This window comes from Panicum virgatum, chromosome 7N, assembly GCF_016808335.1.
Source record: "Panicum virgatum strain AP13 chromosome 7N, P.virgatum_v5, whole genome shotgun sequence".
NCBI classification, from domain to species: Eukaryota; Viridiplantae; Streptophyta; class Magnoliopsida; order Poales; family Poaceae; genus Panicum; species Panicum virgatum.
In genome coordinates this window covers 33851845-33864354 of record NC_053151.1, presented here as the reverse complement: position 1 = coordinate 33864354, position 12510 = coordinate 33851845, and the positions used below count along the sequence as shown (strand labels likewise).

The 12510-nt window shown below is 50.5% G+C and overlaps 2 protein-coding genes across 2 annotated transcripts; one reads left to right on the top strand and one right to left on the bottom strand.

Moving 5' to 3' along the window:
* Positions 1–962: 962 nt before the first annotated feature.
* On the bottom strand, positions 963–2687 carry LOC120680541. The gene is made up of 2 exons (XM_039962036.1): positions 1969–2687; positions 963–1245 (listed from the first exon to the last, which is right to left on the bottom strand). The coding sequence occupies exons 1-2, from the start codon at positions 2369–2371 to the stop codon at positions 1223–1225; spliced, it is 426 nt and encodes a 141-aa protein (XP_039817970.1). The 5' UTR covers positions 2372–2687; the 3' UTR covers positions 963–1222.
* Positions 2688–10582: 7895 nt separating this feature from the next.
* Positions 10583–12474, top strand: LOC120681444. Its single transcript, XM_039962939.1, has one exon. The coding sequence runs from the start codon at positions 10668–10670 to the stop codon at positions 12153–12155; it is 1488 nt and encodes a 495-aa protein (XP_039818873.1). The 5' UTR covers positions 10583–10667; the 3' UTR covers positions 12156–12474.
* Positions 12475–12510: the final 36 nt, after the last annotated feature.

Sequence of the window (12510 nt, the reverse complement as noted above, 5' to 3'; positions counted from 1 at the left end):
ATGCATTATTCTGCTTGGAACATTGAAATGTACTCACTAATTTTTTGTAGCAACATGATGCGAATAAGCTAAGTTTTAAACAAGCATCCGAATTTGTGATATAAATTCTACTTTTTAGAGCATTACAATGCTTCAAAAATTCTATTATAGGATGCTCTCTACATTGGTAAAATCATTTTAACATGTAAACATGCTAGCTTTACGCGCGCCTTTGCACACACAAGTCACTAGTAAGTACTACCTCCATCTGACAATTTATTTTTTGATTTTCTTCAAGTCAAATCTTTTAAACTTTGACTGTAGATGGTAAAAAAATCATAGAGATTGACAACATATAAGTGATAGTCTATTCATAATAAAACCGGCTATCGTAATATATAACATTTTCTATTTAAAAATAATTAATTTATAAATTTTATTGGTTAAAAATAAAAAATATTTAATTTTGACCAAGTATAAATGCTGCTATATTTTGAGACGGAGGTACTACCCAAGTAAAAAGAGAAGAAAAATGGAAAAAGTAGTTGCCATTAATGGACCGAGCCTTGTTGGTGGGCTAAATTGGGTTCATTTGCTTCGCCCTTTGGGTTATAGCGTTGTCGCGGGCCCCGTTCGCCGCCTGCGTCAAGCCTGCAAGGCCGCAACAGCCCACCAAAAAAAGCATCGCCATTGGGAAATCCATTTCCTCTTGATGGGGATGGTTGCTCCACGGAATGAACCATACTCGCTCCATCGATCCGTTTGAGGAAGTGTGGAGCACCGATTGATTTCATTCGTAATATATAACGTTTGAGGAAGTGTGGAGCACCGATTGATTTCATTCGTAATATATAATACAATTAGGTGCTCCGATGGTTCACGTGGTTCGAACCACATGCTAATTAGCTGCGCCAACCTGCCGCATGGGGTTGCGCATGTAGCCAGCAGCCGGCAGCACCATGCGCGTGTTGCAAACATTTAAATATATTTTGCTAACATTTTTACCTTTGAACAAAAGAGCTTTCTTACAAGATGGTAATTATGATCTAACTTGTACAGAAGAAACCGTATAATCTCATACAATCCAAGGATCAGAATTGCATTTAACATTCAGAAAAGAACACACAACGAATGCTAATTCATCATCGTCCAACAATCAGAACCCTCTCAGCGAGACATGCTACCGGCTTCACCAGTCTTGACCTTCTGCTTTGGACGCCCATTGTAAGAACTACCAGATCTGCTACAGAAATCCCAGCCAAAAGTCTGAAAGATTATAGCATGACTGAGTTAAAATGAACAGAAAACAACTAAGTAAAAACTGCAGACCCAAATACTAGATGCTATGTTCTAGTTCAGATACTTTTACCCCAAATACTAGATGCTACGTTCTTGTTAATTAGTTCAGATACTTTTACTGAAGATGCAGTCAATTTTACTCCACACCCAAGCATGACAAGTATCACAGTTGAAGAGCAAAAGCATTCATGGTTTGTGTTGGACATAGGCAGGACAGGGAAATATTACACGGTAAGGTTCAGAATCAAGGGACATACTCTAGCATATACTGAATTGTTCCAAAGAGAAAAAACACAAACATAGTTGGATGAAACAAAAGAAATTAGTTAATGCAGCAAACAAAAGAAATGATGGTCTTACTATACTTCATCGATTGTGTACCAGTGTGAAGAAAGAGCTCAAGCAGGTACACATGGTGCATGGCATCTGAAAAGGCATCTGAAGGGTAACTAATTCTGCAAACACTTATTCTAAACCTCTGTGCAGATTACACTATCCCTAATTCTGAAATAAGGAATGCAAACAAATCCTGCCAGATTTGTACTTGAACCCAGATTTTTGCCATCCGGATCCTATACAAGTGTCGCGTATCCCTCCCAAATCTTTTTCCTGCAGATTAAACTAGTCCCAGCCATGTTCTTGGCTCATCCTCCTACTGACAAACACGCACAAGCATAGAAGCATCCGCACCTTGCGCCACAGAGAACTTGAGGACTTCAGGGAGGCCCCTCTCGGCGGCAGCCTTTGCTGGCGGCGGCGGCACCGGAGGACCCAGCGGTGCCTGCGCTCCCGGCGCGACCTGGAACCGGGAGCCGGTCGCGCCGCGCTGCCCGGCCACCACCGCTGCTTGTAAGGGGCGGCTCAGGTGGGGAGCGGCGGCGGTGCGGCTAGCTGCCTCTGCGGGGCCGGTGTCGCGCGACGGCGCCAGCGAGCTGTGCCCCCTACGGCGGCGGCGGCGGTAGGGTGGGTCGACCCGCTCGACCCTAGGTCCGAGTAAATCCAATCCATCGATCCATAGCAGTTTGATGGTTTTCAAAAGGGGCCCGGTTCGGCGACCCGACGGGCTGACCCGCCCCACCCCCATCTGGGCCATTTCCCTAAATCCCACCTGCCGAAACCCTAGTCAAAGCACGTCGCGCCGCAATGAAGCCCTCGCTGCAGTCGAGCTCCGCCCACGATTCCGCTGCTGGCTGGGGCGACAAGAAGCTGCTCGATCACGTCCTTGGCGCCCGGACGTCTACATCGGCTCGGTGGAGAAGCGCATGACGCTGTGGGTCGACGAGCGCGGCACCATTATGCACCGCACAGTCACCGACGTCCCAGTCCTCCACAAGATCTTCGACGACGTCCTCGTCAACGCCGCCGACAACAAGCAGCGCACTCTGACGATGTACGAGAACTTCGACGAGATCCTCGTCAACGCCGCCGACAACAAGCAGCAGCGCCAGGGTTTTCCTTATCACTGATAAAAAACGATATTTTCGATATATCAGTATTACCGGTGGGGCCCGATAAATTCAGTTTACTTCTCAAAAATTTCGGCGTTTTGAAATCACTAGCGCCATCCACGTTTTTGTGGCCCGCCAAAAGCCCAGGAACGGGTCAAGTGCTCCCGCAGGCCTCCCCAAACCCTAAATCGATTCATTCCCCACCGTTCGTCTCTCTCTGCTTCTCTCCCCCTGGTTTCCTCCCGAGCCGCCGCCAACCCAAGCTTGGCCGCCACCAATAGCCAGGGGCCAGGGCAGCCGGGGCCGTGCCCCCGCGCGGCCAGGAGGCCAGCAGCCAGGGCAGCGGGCGCAGCACCAGGTCGTCGCGCGGGGCCACCACGCTCAGGGCGCCGCCTCGGGCCGCCGCGCTCTGACCGGGCCGCCGCGCTCCGGTCGCCACCCCGGGCCGCCGCTCTCCGGCCGCGCCGTGCCGGACCACCGCGCTCCGGCCGTGCCGTGCCGGGCCCCCGCTCCTGGGCTGTATAGCCACCGCCTGGACGGCGCGTGGCTCATCGGCGGCGCGTCCAGTCCTGGCTGCGTTGCTCCACCCTCGCCGCGCTGGGACGTTGCTCGGGGCACCCACACGCCATTCCTGGCCGCCTTGCACTGCAACCCACCTCGCTGCATCATCAATCCTCTTCCTCTCCACTTGATTCACTGCAGCAGAACGACACCCTCTCTATTCTAGTCAAGGGATCACGGTCACCGTCGCCGCCGTCAGATCTACGTCCGCAGGTTCGTGCCGTCAACCCTCCCTGCTCTTCCACATTCGTAGCGTATTGGATGAATGAAATAGTATGTATGAATTCTTTCCTGTATGTTCAAGAAAAATACAACAGTATGTATGAATTCATTAGTTGTTTTACAATGCTTTTTAGTACCTAGGAAAGTGATTCAATTACCTGCATTAGCTATTCCTAGAGTTGACTATACATAGGAATGCTGCCTCTGCAAATACCTCGTTGATCGTCTCCCCTCGATTTCTTTGAATCTTAGGGCGACACATGCTGCCAAGTCATTTCCACAAAGCCATATGGCGCAAAACAGGGTGCTGATGGTGACAGGAGGCGATGGAGATGATGCTGATGTAGCCATTATTGGGGCGTCGAGCAGTGGAACTGCTGCTGCTGGCAAAGGCAATGGTGTTGCCAGGGCATCAGCCGCTGTGAAAGGCAAGGGTATCGCCAGGGAATCAACCACTGGTGTTGTGACTGGTGGTAGGAGGACGAGCACGACGACGGACACCGACATTGAGGTGGTCTGCGAAGATGGTAAAGAGGCACAACATAACACTAGCATTGTTTTGTTCGTTTAATTTCAGTTGCTTATTAGAGTGTATGTGACTCACTATAACATGGAATGAAATTAGAGGGCAATAAATCATCAATCAGGTTAAAAATTCTCTGTATTTCTAATTAGTACAGCTGGCCAATATTGTAGGCCTGTTATGAATTTATTTTTTATTCATTCAATTTATGCAATTGTTATATTTTGCCCCTTTCAATTAGATTAAAAAGATCATTTATATTTTGGACTACATACTACTTTGGTGTCCAAAGTTGGGTCTGTGGACTGTAGTATTTGGGACTATGAATTGTTGTGTGTGTGTTCAAGTTTCATTCGAACTTTGTAATATTTGGGACTGTGGACCAAGCTTGCTATGGACTGTTGTTGCAATAATTTCATTCTAACCAGTAGCATTTGGGACTGTTGGTTGAAATATTTTGGACTTTATTTGTTGTTTCACCACTTAACTTAATGTAGAATGCCATGAGCCTATATGGTGGGCAATCCAATAGCTGTTATTGAATATGTGCTATCAAAGGGTGACTTTGTCTTATTTTCTACATCATTTATGTCTAGTTTTTCATGTTCTTTGGTTTGGAAAGGATCTATGTTTAATTCTGCAAAAATTCAGTGTTTTTTTCCTAAATTTTGTCCGAAAAAAGTCTATCACCGGTAGAATTCTGATATATCCGATATTTCTGTTTATCAATGACCTCCGATATTTTTTTCTATCGATAAGGAAAACCTTGAGCAGCGCACCCCGACGGTGCACGCTCTTCGCGTCGAGATCGAGCAAAAGGGGCTGCCGCCGGGAGGGCGGAGCGCCAGGGCAGGCGGTGCAGACGCCGCGGACGGAGGAGTAGGACTCTAACGGGAGGCCGAAGCCATCGCTGATGAAGCGTAGGAGATCCGGGCGAAGAACCGCCCAAAGCCCCAACGTCGCCATGGCGCGCGCGGCGGGCGATAACGTTGGACTCGACTCGAGAGGCGGCGGGCAACCAACCGAACGTATGTACTCCAGATTTGTGGGCGTGTCAGTTTGCATAAGACTCAGAATTCCTTGTCTGGTTAATGGACAGGCTGGCAGTCCGTTTTTGGACCTTGAACTATCATGATCGTCCGATTTTGGATCCTGAACTACGAAACCGGACATCCCACACCCTTGAACTAACCAAACCGTGCAAAATACCCCCTCGAGCTGAAACCAGACCGGTATTGCTATGACGTGGCAGCGGTTTTGTGACGTGGTTGCTAGCCTGGCCACTCTCTCTCCCCACGTCTCTTTCTCTCTCTCCTCCCTGCTTCTCCTCCGCCGGCGAGCGGCCCGGTCTCCTCCCAGCGGCCGTCCCTGCGCCCGTACCCGCGCGCTGTGGCCGAGCTCGCCACGCCCTCCCTCGCGCCCGTGGCCGCAGGGGGCCGCGGCGGCGCATTGGGCAGGGTCGGGGGCGCGGCGCGGTGCCCCTCCCCTGCTTCGCCTCCGGCGGCGAGCGCCCCTCCCCTGCTTTCCTTCACGCGTGCGAGGCAGAGGAGCGGCGGGGCGAGGGCGGGCGAGACGGTGGTGGCACGGGCGGGCAGACGGACGGGACGGCGGAGCATCCTCCTCGCTCCCCTCTCCCCCTCCCTGCAGCGCGGTGCACGGCCGGCGCGGGTGGGCAGCTAGCGTAGGCGAGCTGCCGTCGCGGCGGGCCACCGGAGCGGCGCGAGCTTGAGCTCGGCTTGCGGCGGAGGAGCTCGGCTCGCATACGGGCGGGGCGAGGGAGGGCGGGCGGAGCGACGCGTGCGCTCCTCCCTGCTTCCTCCTTGCGCGCGAGGCGGAGGAGCGGCGGGCCCACCGCCGATTCCATCGCCGATTCGAAGCTCGCCGGGGAGGAGGAGGCCCGCCGCCGATTTGAAGCTCGCCGGGGAGGAGGCCCGCCGCCGATTCAAAGCTCGTCGGGGAGCTCGCCCGCCCGCGGGCCGCGCTCGCCGCCGAGGGAGCAGGGGAGGGTCGCCGCCCCGCGCCCGCGCACGGAGGAGGATGGGGAGCAGAGGGCCACCGCCGGAGCTCGGGAAGGAGGCGGCGCAGGGGAGGGGGAAGGAGGCCGCCGTGCCTGGCCCTCACCGGCCCGGCCGTCGCGCAGCTCCGCGGGCCCGGCGCAGCCCCACGAGGCCCGCCGCGGAGCTCCATGGGAGAGCGGGAGCGCAGGGGAGGACGCGGCGGCGGCGAGGCAGCGGCAGGCGCAGGCGGCGGCGAGGCAGCGACAGGCGCATGCGAACGGGTGATGCGGCAGGTGCATGGCCCACCTGTCTGTGAGAGAAAGAGAGAGGAGAGGTGCCACGTTGGATGGGTGACGTGGACAAAACCGGATGACATGGACCAAAACCGGGTCGTTTCGGTTCGAGAGGGTAATCTGCACGGTTTTGAAGAGTTGAGGGTGTAGGATGTCCGGTTTTGTAGTTCCGGGTTGAAAATCGGACTATCGTGATAGTTCGAGGTTGAAAAATAGACTTTTCCCTTTTTATTTTGTTCTATGTGTAAATGATTTTTATAGGGTTATAAGTTGATCAACGAGAATAGAGCGTCAGTTCAAACTATCCAATCACGTGCTTTGAATTTTTATGGGAAAATTACACGCACAAGAAACAATTCGGAAGCAGGTGATAAACCCGACATGGCCTAAATAAACATGATTCTGCGTGCTCCGCCATGAATCAGATAACTTTAAGAGCTTGTTCATCAGTTCATTCCCTCCAAATTAAAGGGGATTGCATAAAAGGATCAGAAAGCTCACACGTTGATCCAAGCTCCCAAAGCTCCCCTGAGGTGTGGTCAAGCATCCTTGGTCAGTGAATCGAAAGTTGGATGCTACACATTCTTTCCTTCCATGCGGTTATAAACTCTGATAGATGATGCATTACTCTGCTTTGAACACTGAGATGTAAATTTGGTAAGTTTTAAACAAAGCATCAGAATTTGTGATATAAATTCTACTTTTTAGAACATTACAATGCTTCAACAATTCTATTATAGGATGCTCTCTACATCGATGAAATCATTTTAACGTGTAAACATGCTAGCTTCACGCACGCCTTTGCATAAAAAAGTCACTAATAAGTACTAACTCCATCTCAGAATATAGCTATATTTAGATTTCTTTCAAATCAAATATTTTAAACTTCGACTGTAGATGGTAAAAATATAAAATAAAACTTATATTAATTTATTCATAATGAAACCAACTATATCGTAATATGTGATCTTTCTATTTAAAAGGAATTATTTTTAAAAAAATATTAGTCAAAATAAAAAGATTTAACTTTGATCAAATCTTTTTTTAAATTAGTCAGGAGCTCTGGCGCATCATTTAGGGGCTGATTGGTTTGCTGCGGCCGGCATCCTGGCTCACGCTAGCCATCCAGGCCCGCGCTGGCCAAGCTTTTGAGCTGCATCTTGTTTGATGAAGGCTCATTTCTATGTGTTATTGACTAGAAAGGCCACGCGGCGCGCAAGGCCTGTTTGTGACCATTTTATTGTATTTGGTAAAACTTTATTTAATATGTGGAATACGAATGTACGTAGCTTGATATACTCTTTGATTTTTTCAGGATTGCAACGTAGGTGAGACGATTGTAGTTGATGTGAACTTTAGTTGATGCATGTAGTAGGTTTTTCTTTAAGCGTAGGTGTCATGGTCTGCAATCCACTATTGCACTTTGTATATATTTTGGGGCATTCTATTATGGTGATGTTATTTTAAGTACTATATTATTTTGGGTATCGAAATGGAGCTATGACATTTGTTGCTATATTTTTGTGGTGAAAGAAGGGGTAAGATAATTGATTAGCGAGGGCGGAGCACAATTAGTCTGATAATTAATGTATTTACAAAATCTTATTGCGATTAATAGACGTGTTATTTATTTAGGGAAGTAGTGTTTATATTAAAATATAATGTGTTATTGTGGACGTAGCATGAGAAGGCATAGAAGAACAGTGGTACGCTATTATATTTTTAAGCAAAATAAGATGTTATGTTGAACGAATTATTAAAATGATTTGAATTTACAAAACTTTGCTATATGCTAAAGTTGTAGATTTTGAAATTCTAGGCAACTTTTGTGTTGATTACTTTTTTTATTTGAATACGTTTTGGTGTCCAAATTGTAGGTACAATGGGTTGCATGTAAGTGTTTGTGCTAACAAATTGTGAAAACGTTTTGAATTTTAAAATTCGTTCTATGATAAAGTTGGTTTTGAATTTTTGATCAAATTCTATGTTGAGCAACTTTTGATTTTAATATGTTTTGGTGTTCAAATTGTACGTATAATGTTACTCGTGTAGAAGTAACGGGTGGAATGAGCTATAGTTTGATTTAATTAAAATTTGAGGGTTTTTGTAAAAAATCTTGAGAGGGGATAGTATGGCGGGTTGATTTGATAAAAACTTAAGGTTTTCTTTGCAAATTTTCCTTAACCCTAACTATTGGACTGCGGGTTGATTTTGAGAAAGATTGAGGGTTTTTTCACAAAAATTCCTAAGATAAAAAGTTAGAGCGTGGGTTGATTTTTATAAAGTTCGAGATTTTTTTTTTACAAAATGGCCAGGAAAAGCAAGATTTAGGCCGTTCGTCCGGCCGATCCGACGGTCGGGAACAGCGGGCGACGTGGCCACGCTGCCCGGCCAGGAATCGGCCCACCTTTCGTTTTAAGGAGATTCTGAACTTATGGAATTATGCAGGTTCTCCTAGCCATAAGATCACAAGGTGGTGAACAAGCTCTCCTCCAGACTATGAACCGTGCGCGGGAACTCTACGCACAGAGATTGAAGGCCACTCCTACCTTTGTTTGGTTGACGTTTCCATGCATCCAGGCCAATCAGAGAAACTGATTGGTTAGCTGCTCCACTAGTATGTCCAGCTTCTTTGGTTTCTCTGCACACGGTCCCAAAGCTTGCCACTGCATCACTTCAGCCAGGCTCGATAGATACGAGCGATTTCTTCGTTTCTTCGGGGCCAGGCTCTTGAACGCCTTTTGCATCATCACCTGAGCCAAGTCCACTACCTGATGCAGGTAACTGAACAAGCTGAAACTGCATCCCACGGGTCTGACCCGGGGCTGATGTAAGAAACCAATCAGACCCTTAAGAAGGAGGTGGAGCACCCGTGCCGGCCACTGTTGAACGCGGGTGGGTTTGCTAAACTCCAGTTGGGCTAGCCAACTGAGCCTCAGCTTAGTTCCCAACTTTGACTAAATCTAAATATTGCTATATTTTGAGATGGAGGTATTCTTTCTGAGGAGGTTGAGACGGAGGTACTACGCAACAAGAAAAAAGAGAAGAAAAATGGAAAAAAGTAGTTGCCGTCAATGGACCGCTCCTTCTTGTTGGTGGGCCAAATTGGGTTCATTTGCTTTGGGTGATGATACAAACTGTCGTCGCGGGCCCGTGTTCGCTGGCGGCTTTTTTATTTTTATATTTTTTTAAAAATATTTTTTACATAAATATATTTTCGGTTTCACATTTTATAGTTTTATACCCCTACCGCCCGGTAAGGGGCGGCATTTTACAGTTTTATACCCCTACCGCCCGGTAAGGGGCGACAGAGACCTACATGTAAATAAATATAATTTTTTACGTGGAGGCCCTTGGCGGAAACCTGCCGCCCCCTGCCGGGCGGCAAGCACCTGCCGCCCGGTGGAGGGGTGGCAGGCAGCCCGCCCGCCCAGTAAGGGGGCCGCAGGCTCCCTCCCCCAAATATAAAAGCTGAGCCCCTTCCCTCGCACATTTATTTCCTGTCCACGATATCCAGAGAGGGGAGAGGGAGAGAGGAGGGGTGATGGAGGTAATTCCAATGATTATATTTTTTGTGAACCTTGAACCTTGTGTGATTCCATGACTCGGTCAAGTAGAGCTGACGTTCAGAATTGTTTGATTTGTTTAATTGGTGTTTGTGCTAAAGGTGGCCACAAACCATGTGTCCAAGTATTTGTGGCTGACCAATTTAATATAATAAACGAAATTTAAATTGAACGTTAAACAAGATATTACATTGAAGGTTCCATTTATTACAATCAAATTTTATAAAAATACACACTACCAATTAATTAAACAAGATATTTAAATATACTACATACGACTAATAAAAATATACGAGGGAAGGAGCTCAGCTCCGTCCCCCCTGCTGGGCGGGCGGGCTGACTGCCGCCCCTCCAGCCCGCGCGGCCGTCGTCCCTCTCCCACGCTCAGTGACCACCACCATCTTGGTCTTGCTCGGCGTCATCGCGCGGAAAAACCGCGGCGCGCGACCGTTTACCACGCGTCGTCTGCAAACGTCACGCGACGCCCACCACACTGCGGCTGGCTGCTGCCTCACGCAGTCACTCACGCCGCCCGCCGGGCAGCCCACAGCCCTGCTCACGCGGGCGGCGACGGCGCCGGCCGCGGCATCCGGCCCGGGACGTGGACCGTTTCGGGAAGGAGTCGTAATCCCGAGGGGCTCCCCCGTAAAATCACCTCCTACTCGGAGAAGAGGATGGATCATAAAATTCCCCACCGGGGGTCTCGCCCGCATCCGCATCCGCATCCGCATCGGCCCTCCTCCCCCGCAAACCCTAGCGGCCCGAATCCGGCCGTCGCCATGGCGCCGTTCCGGCGCTGGGCGGACCTGCCGCCGGATCTCCTCTGCCGCATCGGCGACCGCCTCGACCTCAAGTGGTACGCCAGCGCGCGGGGCGCCTGCACGGCCTGGCGCTGCGCGCTCGCGCCGCCCTCCCCCGCGCTCCTCGTCGTCGCCGACGACGCCCGCTGGTGCCCCCGCGCCGCCTCCCTCCCCACCCGGAGGTCCTTCGAGCTCACCGCCATCGTCTCGGGCAGCCGCTGCGTCGGCTCCAGCAACGGCTGGCTCGCGCTCTCCGTCGCCCTCTTCACCGGCCAGACCGTCTTCGTGCTCCTCAACCCCATCGCCGCCGTCGAGATCCTCCTCCCGCCCCTGATCTACGAGAGCCGCTGGGTCTCCAAGGTCGTCTTCACCCCGACCCCCGCCAAGGACGACTTCGCCGCAGCCGCCATCTGCGACATCGACAGGATCGCCTACGTCACCGCCGGGGCCAGGAGGTGGGCCGTCATGGAACCCGTCCGCCTCACCACCGGCGACCAGCTCACCGACGTCGTCTACACCGACCAAGGTATGGTCTACTGCCTCACCAAGTGCGGGGACGTCCACCTGCTCCGCCTCCCCGAGCGCCGCCGCCGCAAGCCCGCCAACACCGACGAGGCGGGCCCCTCCGAGCCGGAGTTCTCTGTGATCCAACGGCCTGCTGAACGCACCATCAATTTCCGCCCCTGGCGGTGCCAACAGCAGCGCAGCAACCTTCGCATGCTGCGCTACGAACAGGGTCGAATATGTAATCAGCTGGAAACCGCACCGCTGAGGCTGACACTCTGTGCGCAGGCATTCATCCCGTATAAGAGAGTTCCACCTGAATCTCAAGGCCCAGACCTCAACGCGCGGGCCACAGTTGAACCCCTCCTGTCCGATGCCAACCTCCCGTTCAACCCTGCCACTGTCTTTGCACCCCCTTATGACACTGTGTCCGCGTTCACCAGTGCTAAGAACTTGGTGTTCTGTGATGGTAATCTGTACCAAGTTTGGAGGAACGCAAGCTGCACTGTTACTCTGCAGCTGCCTGCAGGGGGTCAGCGGCGCGTTGCGGAAAATGAGATATTAGTTCTGAGGTACTATCCCCGGCGCCAGCCTTGCTGGGATGTGGTGAAGGACTTGGGAGGTTACTCGCTCTTTGTGGGAAGGAACAATGCAGTGTCGATGTATGCAGAGGGTGTTCCAGGACTAAGGGGCAACTGTGTATACTGGATCGGTGGGCGTGGCAGGGATCAGGGCATGGTATTTGACATGGAATCCGGGAGGTCCACTCCATGCCGGGCTCCTCAGGTTGGCTTTTTACCTGGGCATCCTCATAGCACTATCTGCTGGTACTTCTTGAGCGATGTAGTGAGCAACAACAGCAGCTGCATTAGCAGTAGCAGCAGCACCACCAATGGAGGAAGAAAAGTTTATCAGACCCGAGCAAGAGCCCGGGCAGATCTTGCACAAGACATGGAAGATTGAAGCGTTGCCACACTGATTGGCAACATAGTGAGCACCACCACCAAGTACCTTGGTGGGAATTGAGTTTATTGCCAGGCTCTGCAAACCGCTTGCGGTCTTGAGAGGCAGAGTTCCATCCCAACGTGAAGCAAAATCTGGCAGAGAAGCGATGAGGAACCGCATCATGTGTAGCTGTTAGTATACATTTTAATTCCTGTTTCCTATAATAATGTTCAGTTTGGTTGCCCGTCTGTAGCCTCTGCATATTTGTATGTTCATGTCATGTAACCGAATAATTATTCCTTCTTTGTATGCATGATTTCGTGCTGAAATAATTCAATGGATTGGTGTAGTGTATCTAGGTGTTGGTAGTGTT